General features: G+C 33.7%; 1 protein-coding gene across 1 annotated transcript; it reads left to right on the top strand.

The window, feature by feature from the left end:
* Positions 1-900: 900 nt before the first annotated feature.
* LOC107903510 (uncharacterized) lies at positions 901-2,756 on the top strand. The gene is made up of 2 exons (XM_016829579.2): positions 901-1,719; positions 2,528-2,756. Exons 1-2 carry the CDS (start codon positions 1,364-1,366, stop codon positions 2,583-2,585), a joined length of 414 nt encoding a protein of 137 aa, XP_016685068.2. The 5' UTR covers positions 901-1,363; the 3' UTR covers positions 2,586-2,756.
* Positions 2,757-13,663: the final 10,907 nt, after the last annotated feature.

Here is a 13,663-nt window from a genome sequence, read left to right on the forward strand (position 1 = left end):
TAAGGTTTTAACATTGCTTTTCAACAGTGTTTTTGGGTCAAAAAGCAGTTTTGAACAAAAGTTCAAAATTTCTATTTTTGTTTTTGACTAAAAAAGTTCTTTTGCAAAGTATTTTAGTTTAGTATTGTTTCTCAAAACTGGTTTTGGACCAAAAAATACTTTTGAGTAAAAGTTAAAAATTTTTGGTTCTACTTTTAGCTAAAATGTTGTTTTTGCAAAAGCATTTTTGTCTCAAAAACACTTTTGAAAAGTTCAAAAGTATTTTTTATCCCAAAAATACTTATTAAAAATAATTTTAAACCAACCTCTATTAATTTATACAAATATTTTAAAATAATAACAATTACTAAATTTAAAATTTCTACCTCAAAACATGTGTCATACTAAAAATTACTAATGATGAGTACTTTTCTCATAAATATAGTGACAAAATCATCAACTAAGGCAGCCCCATATGTCTTAAATCGAATTGGATTTGACAGTTAAATAATAGATTTTTTTTATTTTGACAAAAACTTTAATTTTAAATAATATATTTAATAAATCATCAATATATAAATTTATACATTTATGTAGTTAAAAAAATTGAGATACCTCAGCGGAAATTTTTGAAGGTTTCTTCAATGAGATATGAGCAATGTTTGGGTTCAGATTAGATCGAAAATTGATTAAAATATCAGTCTAATTTTGAAGATTAAATTATTGAGTTGTTAAATCGTATATTTCGATTGAACCAATAATTAAATTGATTCTCTATTTTTAATTTTTAAAGATCTATTTAATCCAATCAAACAAACATATTCTAAAAACATTTGATATGAGTGCGATTCATTGTCAATAAAGAAATTTATATTCTTTTAGTATTTTTTACACCCATTTTATGGTTGATGTTCAAAATTTGTGACTGACATTTTCAAGAATATTATTTCTAAAATTTAAACTTGTATTTTTTTTCTGTGAGTACAATTATCCTACCGCTGCACCCAACTATTTTTGGTATAAAATTATATATTTATATTGTATCAAATATAAATATTTTTAATTATATAATTAATTTAAAATGGTTTCCTAGGCCGTTCTCTTTTCTCCTATACATTTTTGTTTTTTTCATATAAATCCAAATCCATCTCTTTTTCAGTTCAAGAACACTATAAAAATAGACCCACACACTTAGAAACTTGGAGAAGAAACATTGAATAGAACAACAATGAAACACCATTGTTTTCTCCTCTAAATCTTCTCCCCACTATCTCTCTTCTTTTATTTTATTTCTCTTTTTCTCAATTCTTTTGTGTATAATTGTTAATCCCTGAATTATATATATAATTGAAAACATTTCATTCGTTAATTTATATAGCTAGCCATGAGATCGTTTTTAAAGTTTGTTTCACGTTGCGTTAAAAACCCTGAAGTGTCCACGACGGAAGAGGTGGTGGTGACGGCTCCAGGGAGGGAGGAGACAAGGTCTTTTATGGCTCCTAAAATGGTGGCACTGAAGAAGAAGAAGAAGAAGAGGGTAAAGGTAGAGACGCCATTCTCTACGACTCTTGAGTGGAAACCTTCGTTGTATGTAATCTCGGAGGATAACGTTTTGGCGGAGAAGAGAGAGAAAACAACGCCGGAAGCTTCAACAACGCCGGCTGATGGAGCGGTGAAGAGGAAGAGCGGGGTAGGGTCACGCTCCAAAGTTCACGTTCGAAGCTACAGCGACGACATCGGGTAAATTAACTTTTAGTCAAATCGTAGCTCAGAATCCACCATTATGCCAAAATTTTTATTTAATCATCGTACTCTAAATTAGCATAGACTGGTCTGTCTTCAAATTTATCATTTATTTTTATAATATCATTAATTAATTTAAATATTTAAAAATATTATAATTAAAGTATCGACCTAAATTTTCCTTAAAAACACTTTCGTTTTTAGCAAAAAAAAATTTCATATCCGCATAATAAATTGGAAGAGAAAAATTCATGTCAAGTTAATAGTACTAATTATTTCATCTAATTTATAATATTATAAAAATAAATAGATTAAATTATGTGAAATTAAATTATAAAGAATAAACTTTAAATACAAACATAATAGTGGGACCAAAGTCAGAGTTTGACCTTAAATATTCTTTTGATATATAATTATTTCTAGTGGCTTAATAATTTCCTCAAACATTATCTTTTTCCCTTTTCTTTTATTATTGTTATGGTTATTTTTAGTTAGTATGTCAACATCGGGAATATATATTATATTATATATTTTTTAATAATTTTATTATAAGTATTCATTAGATTTTTTTTACACCATATCTAAAATTATTCATAGTTTCTCTCTAACCCATAAATAGAAAGATCATGTGCTTCAGCATACTTGAACTCACGTCCTCCTATATTGATAATAATATCTATGTCAATTGAATTAAGACTGAATCGGTTATTATATTATATTATATTATTAAACATGTTTTTAATATTTAGTAGATTGTTTTTATGTTTATTAAACGTGACGTAATATTGTTGGGTGACATTTGCAGGCGAAATCAAGAACCACTGGTCATCCCAACATTTTCTCCAACTCCTTTTATGTTTTGATAATCTTTTATTTCCATGTATTAAATTAGTAATAGATACATAGTGTACATTTGTAGGAAACAAAATTTAGCAATTGTATCAGTGAGGAAAATGAATATGTATATATATATCTCTACTGTATTCCATATATGTAATGCATATATGAAATTAAAGTTAAAAAAGTTTTATGTACTTTTTCTTAGATAATTAAAAATAATTTTATTTTTATCAAAAAGATTAAATATATTACTACTAATTATTTTTATTCTCTTTGTAGTGGGCTAATTTAGCCCGGGGCCCAATAAGACCCAACACCCAAAATCAAAATAAATAAAATCCAAAAAAATATATTAATCTGTCCATGACCCATTACATATCAAGCCCAATTGACCCAATTACAACCAAACCAAGCCCCAAACCCTAAACAGCCTAATGGAGCCCAAAACTAAAATTTTTTTCATAAACCCTAGGGTTCCCTCCTTCTTTTGCGCCGTTGCCTCTTTTTGGGTCACCCGAGGTGCCTCGTCCTGAGGTTTGCCTCCTCCTTCTGGCCCTTGCACCAAAATGGCAAGGTCACCTCCGTTGACCTTGCCTAACCCTACAAAACCAAGCAAAAAGGGATGACAGAAACACAGAGAAAAGAAAAAGAATCTCTGTAATCGACTATAACGCCAAAAGATGTAATTTTTTAATACAGAGACAATCGAATACTCAGAGAATTCAAAATCAATAGAAAAATCCCGAAAGGTTTACATTTATTGCCTTTTTAAATTTTCGTCTCATTTTTTTGTCTACTGTTATTTATTTTTATCATATTAACACATACAAAAGTAAAATAAAAGGAAAAAGGGAGTAAAAACTTACCTGTATTCGGATTTTCAATGCTGAAGAAGGCCGAGGAAGTCACCTCCGATGATAGGCGGTCGGAAATCGAAGGGTTTCTTGGGCTTTTGGGGCATTTTTGTTAATATTTCAAGGGTTTTGAACCCAGATTTGGGTTTAGAAAGGTCGAAAAGACTAGGTAGGAGATTTTCTACCTTTTCTGGCCACCGCAGACGGCGGTGCCGTCGCTGGAGATCGACAGCCGATGCAGTGGCCGATGGTTTGGATGTTGCCCGGACTCTAGGGAGAACTTACTGAGGGGAGAGGATTTTTCTGAGAGGTTTTGTTTTTTTTTTAAGGGAAGGGTTAAAATGATTTTTTTTGGAAATTTTGGGGTTTATATAAGGTACCCAAAACGGTACCATTTTGGAGTGGCCCCAGACGCCCCAAACGGCGTAGTTTTGGAAGGCCGACCCGACCCTGCCTAGGATCCGCGTGTTTTTATGCGGAGGGGTAAATTACACTTTTAGCCCCTCCGCTTTCTAATGTTTTCTCTATTGGGTTTTCTTTTATTTTAAAATCTCCCCCTTTAGTTTATTTTTGGTTTCAATTCACTCCTATTTGAACGATGCCGTTTTAGAGGAGAAGGAAAAATTTCCCTTCCAGTCCCTCTATGTTATTCGCGTGTTCAATATAGTCTTTCCATTTTCATTTATTTACGGATTTAAACCCTGAATCTTGTTTCAAAGTTTAATTTAGTCCCTTTGTCGTGATTTCTTTTTTTTATTATTTAAAATTGATAAATTTGATGTTATTGTTGTTATTATTAAGTATTATTGTTATTATATGCTCATTTATACTTTAATTCTTTTTTAATCTCCGTTATACATATATATATGCATACATATGTTCTTATAACATATACATATATATTTTATAATTCTTATATATATATACATATTTTTTATGCTTTATAATGTTAAAATATGTATACGCATACATATTTTTTTATATATGTACATATATTCTATAATATATATACACATTTCTTTATTTTATAAAAAAAAAACTATCTACACATATACGTATATTTTTATAACTTGTAACTATATATATACACATATTTTTATAACTATGTACATGTATATATACATATATATTTTTTATTTTCATAACATAAAATTTTATACATACATATATTTTCATATAGTTTTATTTATTTTATTTATCATTATCATTGTTTTACTTTGTGTTTGTTTATTTACTTACATACACTATTGTTTTTTTAAAGGGGGTTTTAGTTCTACTTATTCATTTACTTGTTATTCTATATGAGATTGATCTATCCATTTTCTTTATTTATTATTTTGTTGTGATTGCTTGTGCTGTCTACATTCACATTATCGTATTCATAGTTGTCATTTGTCAATCCAATATTTATTCGTACATCTAATGTAACATTACATCTATTTATACTCGAATTCATAAAAATAGAAAACTTTGAAAATAAAGACAATACTCGTATTTAAGATCTTCGAGGGGATTGAGCTCTACTGTATTGGGTTCCAATTTCTCTCGTTGAAACTAAGTAGTCGAGAATGCTCTTTAATTTAAACATGAATGAAAAGCTTATCATCGGGAATTCAATACGTCGTATCCTAACGCATTGGATATGACACGTTGTTTTCTCGATATGAGGATTTTCCTAAAAAATAATAAAGGTAATATTAGATGTTTAGAATTTTGAGAAATTGTGCCCTAACGTATTGGGCTATGACTTCTTCATATGACTTAAACAATTGAATATCCTTTTAAATTTTATTGCACGAGTTTTTTGGACAAGCTCATTTTTGAGGATGTGAAATATCATGTCCTAACTCATTGGACAAGCACATTTTCTCTCTCCGAAATGAGAGGGTCTTAACATATAATTTGATTTATACAAGTTTTTTTAAATCGTATTTTAAATCTCTTTAAAGTTTTCAATTTTCGACATTATGACACTAATTACTCAACTAGGTACCAATTTTTGGGCGTTACGAGGGTGTTAATCCTTCCTCGTACGTAACCGATTTCCGAACCTGTTTTTTCTAAATTTTGCAGACTAAAAGCATTGCTTTAATAAATCTAAACTGTTTTACAAGGTGACCCGATCACACCTCATCAAAAAAGATTGGTGGCGACTCCCATTTTCGTTTTCATTTTCAAATCCAAGTCGACCTCGTTTTGTCAAAAAAATGGTGTCAACACTCTTCTTTTGTCTATCTTCTTCGCTACACTTAACATCAAACAAGCCAACCCCCAAATCACAACCCCAGAACCATATGAAGCAAATAAACCTCAGTTTTCTTTGTCCATTGGCAATAGATCGATAATGGATTTCAAGGGTTGTGTTTTTTTGCGGTGGAAGTTTTGATTGCTATTTGGGTTAGGTGTTAGGGCTTGTTTGTGTTTTAATGGGGTTAGCAGTGGTGGTTTATGGAGGTTTTAGATGGTGGTTTAGGGTGTGGGATAGTGAAAATTTAGTGGGGTGAATTGGGGTTTTGGTTTGGTGTTAGGGGTTAAGGATTTTTTGGAGTGGAAATTTTGGTTGCTAATAATTTCTTTGAGTAAAAATGGTGGAAATGGTCAAATGGTAATGGTGGAGATGGCCGATGGGAGGAGAGAAAGGAGGAAAACGGCGACGATTGTCAAATGGTCTTTTGGGACTGCCTTAGGACAAGACAACTCGGTTGGAATTTGGGGTTGCAATGAACCCCATCTGTACCTTTGAAATGGAATGAAATGCATCACTGTAATGGAAATCTGGTTTATATGTAGTGTAGCAGGTGAGATTGACCACAAGTAGATGGTTAAATGGTCTTAGATTTGCAAAACCTTCGTTGAAGAAGATGATGATTTTTCAACAGAAAGTAATCATGAAAAGCAGTTAATAATAATTAAAAAAATTATAAATTCTTTCTATTTATATAGTTTATATATATTAGATTTTTTTCTAATTAATTTTTATAGATTAATTCTATTTTTTAAAATTTTTAGAGATTATATATTTTTAATAATTTCTTTTTTTTAACAATATAACGTCATGTTTAGCCATGTCTTTGGTCCATTGTTTTTTCTAAGTCCATTTAAGATTGAACTAAAACCATAATATTTGGATACCTTAAGTACTTAATTGAGACAAAAAAGATGAAGTACCAAAATAATATATATATATAAATTCAAAAAACAAATCATGAATTAAACTTAAGGATGAGAATGTTAAAAAAGAATCATACAGTACACTCTATGGCGACATTGACCTGTAACGGTTTTGCTATCTTGCTAACATGCACAATCGAGTAGGACATTGTACTATCTGCTACATGGCACTACAGGATAAGGGTGACCCCCTATATAAGTCTGAGTGCACAAGGGACCAAGGATCAACACCTTCTACTCTAAAAAACCCTACATATAAACCTTAGCACATGATCTCCTTCTCCTTACATCGGCTCTCCACCTATCATAGGTGAACTGGCACTCGCCTCCACCATCCTCTCCTCATTGTTGGTTACTTGTATCAATGATTGTGTGGTGAGCATGGACTGGACCATGGCTTTGTCTTCTATTATTTTCCTTGAAAATAAAAGCAACCAAAACCATAAACCTCTTTCAACCCAAACCCAGTCCTAACAACCTCATCATATTACTCAACCATCCATCAACCTAAATCAACAACAACAACAACAAAACCAACACTCTTACCCACTTCTACCAGGGGCATCCTCTACTACTCACTGTCATGCCCATGCTTATCCCTTATACTACCAATACCTACCACCACCATGGTGGTACTCCCAACTCCACCAATGCAATGCCACTATTCTACCAAACAACCAAACCTCTCCAAACCCCCAATTGGGCTCCCAACAATTCACTAAGATACAAGAGAAAATAAGGCTATTTGAAGCTTAACTTTCAAAGCAGTAATAGTAGTACTAGGAATAATAGGAAGACCAATGCCTGTTAGATAAAAAATACCTAAAACGAGTAGATTATTTAAGACAAAGACACAACGGATCTTTCATCCAAAAGTAACATAACTTTCTGCAACCAAATGCTCCTGTCAGAATTAAGTGACCCAAATCTTTATTTAAATAAAATACTGTGGTAAAATAAAATAAAAGTAAAATCCCTATAGAATTATACTTCTTTTATTTTATTTTAGAATAAGGTTTCTAAACCTTATTAAACTCCATCTATTTGATATTATTTGAATAAGGAGTTTCACTCCTATTAGAATAAGGTTTACAAGCCTATAAATAGGCATAGTCTACTCCTCTTGTAATTAAGTTTTTTCGACATAGTGAATTTTCTTCTCCTCTGCCCGTGGTTTTTTCCCAAAAGGGTTTCCACGTAAAATTTGTGTATTCTTTATTTTTTCTATTTCTATTTTTCTTTGCGATATATTGTCATTACCGACATTATATTTTTCACAAATTGGTATTTGAGCTTCCGGGTTGTTCATCTCAATCACGGTAATGACGTCTTTGAAGTATGAGATTCCGCTGTTGGATCGCAACACCAGATTTGCATTGTGGCAGATAAAGATGCAATCAGTTCTTGCACAGATGGACTTAGAGGAAGCCCTACTAGGGGTAGATAAGATGCCTTCAACTTTGACGGAAGAAGAGAAGAAGCGCAAGGATCGAAAAGCGTTAACACAGTTACATCTGCATTTGTCTAACGAAATTTTGCAGGATGTGAATAAGGAAAAGACTGCCGCTGGATTATGGAAGAGGTTGGAACAGATTTGTATGTCAAAAACTCTAACCAGCAAGCTACATATGAAGCAGCGTCTTTATGCTCATCGTTTGGAGGAAGGTGCATCTGTGCACGAACACTTAACAGTGTTCAAAGAAATTTTCTCAAACTTGAAGGCCATGGAGGTTCAGTATGATAAGGAAGATCTAGGGCTAATTCTACTTTGTTCGTTGCCCTCGTCTTATTCAACCTTTAGAGATACGATTTTATATAGCCGCGAGTCTCTCACAGTTGATGAGGTTTATGATTCTTTAACCTCGTATGATAAGATGAAGCATCTTGTGGTTAAAACCGACTCTCAGGGAGAGGGTCTTATTGTTCGTAGGAGACAAGATCCAAATGCTGATGATGATCGTGGAAGGACACAGGAACGAAATCCTCGCAGTAAATCTAAAGGTAGATCGAAGTCTTCAAACAGAGGTAAAACTTGTAACTTTTGCAAGAAGAAAGGGCACATTAAATCTGAGTGCTATAAGCTACATAATAAGATCAAAAGGGAGGCTGCGAATCAAAATGGAAAACAACTAGAAAATTCTGGTAAAGCTGATGTTGTAGAAGATTACAGCGATGGTGAACTTCTAGTCGCTTCTGTCAACAATTCCAAAGCGAGCGAGGAGTGGATCCTTGATTCGGGTTGCACCTTCCACATGAGTCCCAATTGGAATTGGTTTACAACTTACAAAACAGTGTCTGAAGGTATTGTGTTGATGGGAAATAATGCTTCATGTAGAATTGCAGGTGTTGGAACAATTAGAGTTAAAATGTTTGATGGAGTTGTCAGAACACTCAGTGACGTACGACATGTTCCAGAATTAAAGAGAAATTTAATTTCATTGAGTACTCTTGATTCAAAAGGATACAAATACACAGCTGAAAGTGGGGTTTTGAAAATTTCCAAAGGTTCCCTCATTGTGATGAAAGGGCAGAGAAAGACTGCCAAGTTATATGTTTTGCAGGGTTCTACTGTTACTGGTGATGTAGCTGTGTCATCCTCTTCCTTGTCAGATGATGATATTACTAAACTTTGGCATATGCGCCTAGGGCATATGAGTGAGAATGGCATGGCAGAATTGAGCAAAAGAGGACTTCTTGATGGGCAAGGAATTTGCAAACTGAAGTTCTGTGAGCACTGCATTTTTGGGAAGAAAAAGAGAGTTCGATTCACCAGAGGAATCCATAACACGAAGGGAACGTTAGAGTATATTCATTCTGATCTATGAGGGCCATCCAGAGTGCCTTCGAGAGGTGGAGCTAATTATATGCTAACTTTTATTAATGATTTTTCCAGAAAAGTGTGGGCGTTCTTCTTGAAGCAGAAAAGTGATGTGTTTTCCGCATTTAAGTCTTGGAAAACCATGATTGAAAAATAGATGGGAAAACAAATAAAATATCTCCGCACAAACAATGGCTTAGAGTTCTGTTCTGATGAATTTAATAAACTGTGCAAGTCAGAAGGGATCATGAGACACTTGACAATTCGTCATACTCCACAACAAAACGGTGTTGCAGAACGAATGAACAGAACAATCATGAAGAAGGTTCGATGTATGTTGTCAAATGCCAACTTATCAAAGTCATTTTGGGCAGAAGCAGCCTCTACTGCATGTTTTTTGATCAACCGATCTCCATTCGTTGCCATTGAGAAAAAGACTCCACAAGAGGTATGGTCTGGTAATCCTGCTGACTATTCTGATATAAAGATCTTTGGTTGTCCTGCGTATGCTCATGTTGATAATGGAAAATTGGAACCAAGAACTATTAAATGTGTTTTTCTTGGTTATAAAGCTGGTGTAAAAGGGTATAAGTTATGGTGTCCTGAAAATAGAAAAGTTGTGATTAGCAGAGATGTTGTTTTTGATGAAACTGCTATGCTACCTAACTTATCTCTTAAAGACTCTTCCAATAAAGAAAATCAAAAGCAGGTGGAGCATCAGATTGATCTAGAATCTACAACAGAGTCGACTACTAAAGCCAGTACAAAAATTCAAAATAGAGTTGCTTCTTCACCACAATACTCTATCGCCGAAAATAGAACTAGAAGAGAAATTAAACCTCCAATGAAGTATGCCGAGGCTGATCTAGTTGCTTATGCTTTAAATGTGGCTGAAGATATAGATGCAAATCAAGAGCCATCTAATTATTCTGAGGCGGTTAGTTGTAAAGACTCAGAAAAGTAGATGTTTGCTATGCAAGAGGAGATGGAAGCACTACACAAAAATCAAACATAGGATCTTGTGAAACTTCCTAAAGGTAAAAAGGTTGTTCATTGTAAATGGGTGTTTAAAAAGAAAGAGGGGACTCCAAGAGTTGAAGAACCCAGATATAAAGCAAGGCTTGTTGCAAAGGGTTACAGTCAAATTCCAGGAGTGGACTTCACAGATGTGTTCTCTCCAGTTGTGAAGTATAGTTCGATTCGAGCTTTGCTTGGTACTGTGGCCTTGCATGATTTGGAGCTTGAGCAATTAGATGTAAAAACTGCATTTTTGCATGGAGAACTTGAGGAGGATATTTACATGCAACAACCAGAGGGTTTTACAGTTTCAGAAAAAAATGACTATGTTTGCTTGCTGAAAAAGTCCCTTTACGGTTTGAAACAGTCACCAAGACAGTGGTATAAGAGGTTTGATTCCTTTATGACTTCTCATGATTTTAGAAGAAGTAGCTCTCACAGTTGTGTTTACTTTAAGAAAAACAGTGATGGTTCTTTTGTGTATCTACTCCTTTATGTTGATGACATGTTGATAGCAGCGAAAGATAAAGGTGAGATAAGAAAGGTCAAAGCCCAACTAAGTAAAGAATTTGAGATGAAAGACTTGGGACCTGCAAAGAAGATACTTGGTATAGAGATTCTCAGGGATAGAAAAGTAAGTAAATTGTATCTAAGTCAGAAAAGGTACATTGAGAAAGTTCTTTCCAGATTTAATATGCAGAATGCTAAGCCTGTTAGTACTCCTTTAGCAGCCCATTTCAGACTTTCATCGGCTTTGTCTCCACAATCAGATGATGAGATTGAGTACATGTCACATGTTCCATACTCTAGTACAATTTATGTTGATGACATGTTGATAGCAGCGAAAGATAAAGGAGAGATAAGAAAGGTCAAAGCCCAACTAAGTAAAGAATTTGAGATGAAAGACTTGGGACCTGCAAAGAAGATACTTGGTATGGAGATTCTCAGGGATAGAAAAGTAAGTAAATTGTATCTAAGTCAGAAAGGGTACATTGAGAAAGTTCTTTCCAGATTTAATATGCAGAATGCTAAGCCTGTTAGTACTCATTTAGCAGCCCATTTCAGACTTTCATCGGCTTTGTCTCCACAATCAGATGATGAGATTGAGTACATGTCACATGTTCCATACTCTAGTGCAGTGGGATCTCTCATGTATGCCATGGTTTGTTCACGTCCAGGTTTATCATATGCAGTTAGTGCAGTTAACAGATACATGGCGAATCCTGGTAAAGAACATTGGAAAGCAGTTCAGTGGTTTTTAAGATACTTACGAGGTACTACCGATGCTTGCTTACAGTTTGGAAGAACTAGAGATGGAGTCATTGGGTATATTGATGCTGATTTTGCTAGGGACCTCGATAGAAGAAGATCTCTCACCGGGTATGTCTTTACAATCGGAGGTTGTGCAATCAGTTGGAAAGCCAGTTTGCAAACTACAGTCGCTTTGTCTACCACTGAAGCTGAGTACATGACGATTACTGAGGTTTGTAAAGAAGCTATATGGTTGAAGGGACTCTTTAGTGAACTCAATGAAGACCTTCAAATCAATACAGTATTTTGTGACAGTTAGAGTGCCATCTTCCTTACAAAAGATCAAATGTTTCATGAGAGAACAAAACACATTGATGTTTGGTATCATTTTGTTCGTGATATTATTGCTCGTGGTGATATTGTTGTGACCAAAATTAGTACTCATGAAAATCCTGCAGATATGACGACTAAGTCACTTCCTATAACCAAGTTTGAGTATTGCTTAGACTTGGTTGGTGTTCATTGTTGCAAATAAACCCTTAAGGGGTTTTATGGAAGAGGTGGAGAAACTTATTCGTTGAGAGTTCGCGATGAAGAACTTGTTCATTAAGAATTCGTGTCAAGGTGGAGGTTGTTAGAATTAAGTGACCCAAATCCTTATTTAAATAAAATACTGCGGTAAAATAAAATAAAAGTAAAATCCCTATAGAATTATACTTCTTTTATTTTATTTTAGAATAAGGTTTCTAAACCTTATTAAACTCCATCTATTTGATATTATTTGAATAAGGAGTTTCACTCCTATTAGAATAAGGTTTACAAGCCTATAAATAGGCATAGTCTACTCCTCTTGTAATTAAGTTTTTTCGACATAGTGAATTTTCTTCTCCTCTGCCCGTGGTTTTTTCCCGAAAGGGTTTCCACATAAAATTTGTGTGTTCTTTATTTTTTCTATTTCTATTTTTCTTTGCGATATATTGTCATTACCGACATTATATTTTTCACAGCTCTATTGAACTAACCTATTGGGGACCCTTTCCTCTAGTGAACCCTCAAGACTAGGACTCTCAAGACCAGTGTAATTTGCTAGAAGAAAAGATGCAAGAATGGAGAAGAGAACTACAAGCATTTTTTAATGCTAAGCCTAAGGAAGATTCATGGATTATGCTAATGAACCTCTCTTCGTAGCATTTGTAATCTATACCTTCTTTCTGAGTATTCCTTTTTGTTGGAGGATGCCCAAAAACCAATCATAAGATGATTGTAATCGAATATTTGTTTACCTAGTTTATTAATAAAAGGCACTGCCATTTTTTCCATTTTTTTATTTCTGTGTATTAAATAAACTTTTTAATAATAAAGTCCTAAGAATAATATGATTATCCTTAAATGTCCTTAGTCTAATATTATTGTAGGCTTGGACGATAATAATGCGTTGAGACTGATATGTAGTTGATTGATGGAAAAATGTTGTCATTAACATAGGGATGTCAAAGTCAATGCATAAATACATGTTAGAGAACAGCGTATTGGACTGACTCACCATGAGAATGGTTTTTGGATTATTATGTAATAGTCACACCATTTCTTATAGTGATAATTATATTTATGATCCTTAGACTTGATATCATCATTATTCCAACATCGTGAGTCATATACTTTGACACAGTTAAACGTTTTATGTAAAAGGTTGTACTATAAAGATTGACGTTGGGTGTGCCACAATCTATGTAGTGGGATGTGATTGATCAAGATAGACCCTCCTACATAACGAGAGAAATATCTGAGGCCTCTTGATCGACTGAGACTAGAAATGCATGGCGATGCTCAATATAGTTGTTATGAGATATCTTAGTTTACTCAAGAATCAAGAAGCAAGATATTAGACTATACAAGTGTGACTATTCCATGACTTGTGTTTAGTCTAGATATAAAGGACAAAGGGATACACTACACATTGATATTGTCATAGTAAAGGTTATGTCGAATC

Source organism: Gossypium hirsutum, chromosome D05 (genome assembly GCF_007990345.1).
Source record: "Gossypium hirsutum isolate 1008001.06 chromosome D05, Gossypium_hirsutum_v2.1, whole genome shotgun sequence".
Classification (NCBI taxonomy): Eukaryota; Viridiplantae; Streptophyta; class Magnoliopsida; order Malvales; family Malvaceae; genus Gossypium; species Gossypium hirsutum.

What these genes read in the sequence shown, in the direction of transcription:
- LOC107903510 (XM_016829579.2), top strand. Translation starts at nt 1,364, where the DNA reads ATGAGATCGTTTTTAAAGTTTGTTTCACGTTGCGTTAAAAACCCTGAA. An exon ending in AGCTACAGCGACGACATCGG is followed by an intron (nt 1,720 to 2,527) that starts GTAAATTAACTT and finishes TGACATTTGCAG; the next exon opens with GCGAAATCAAGAACCACTGG.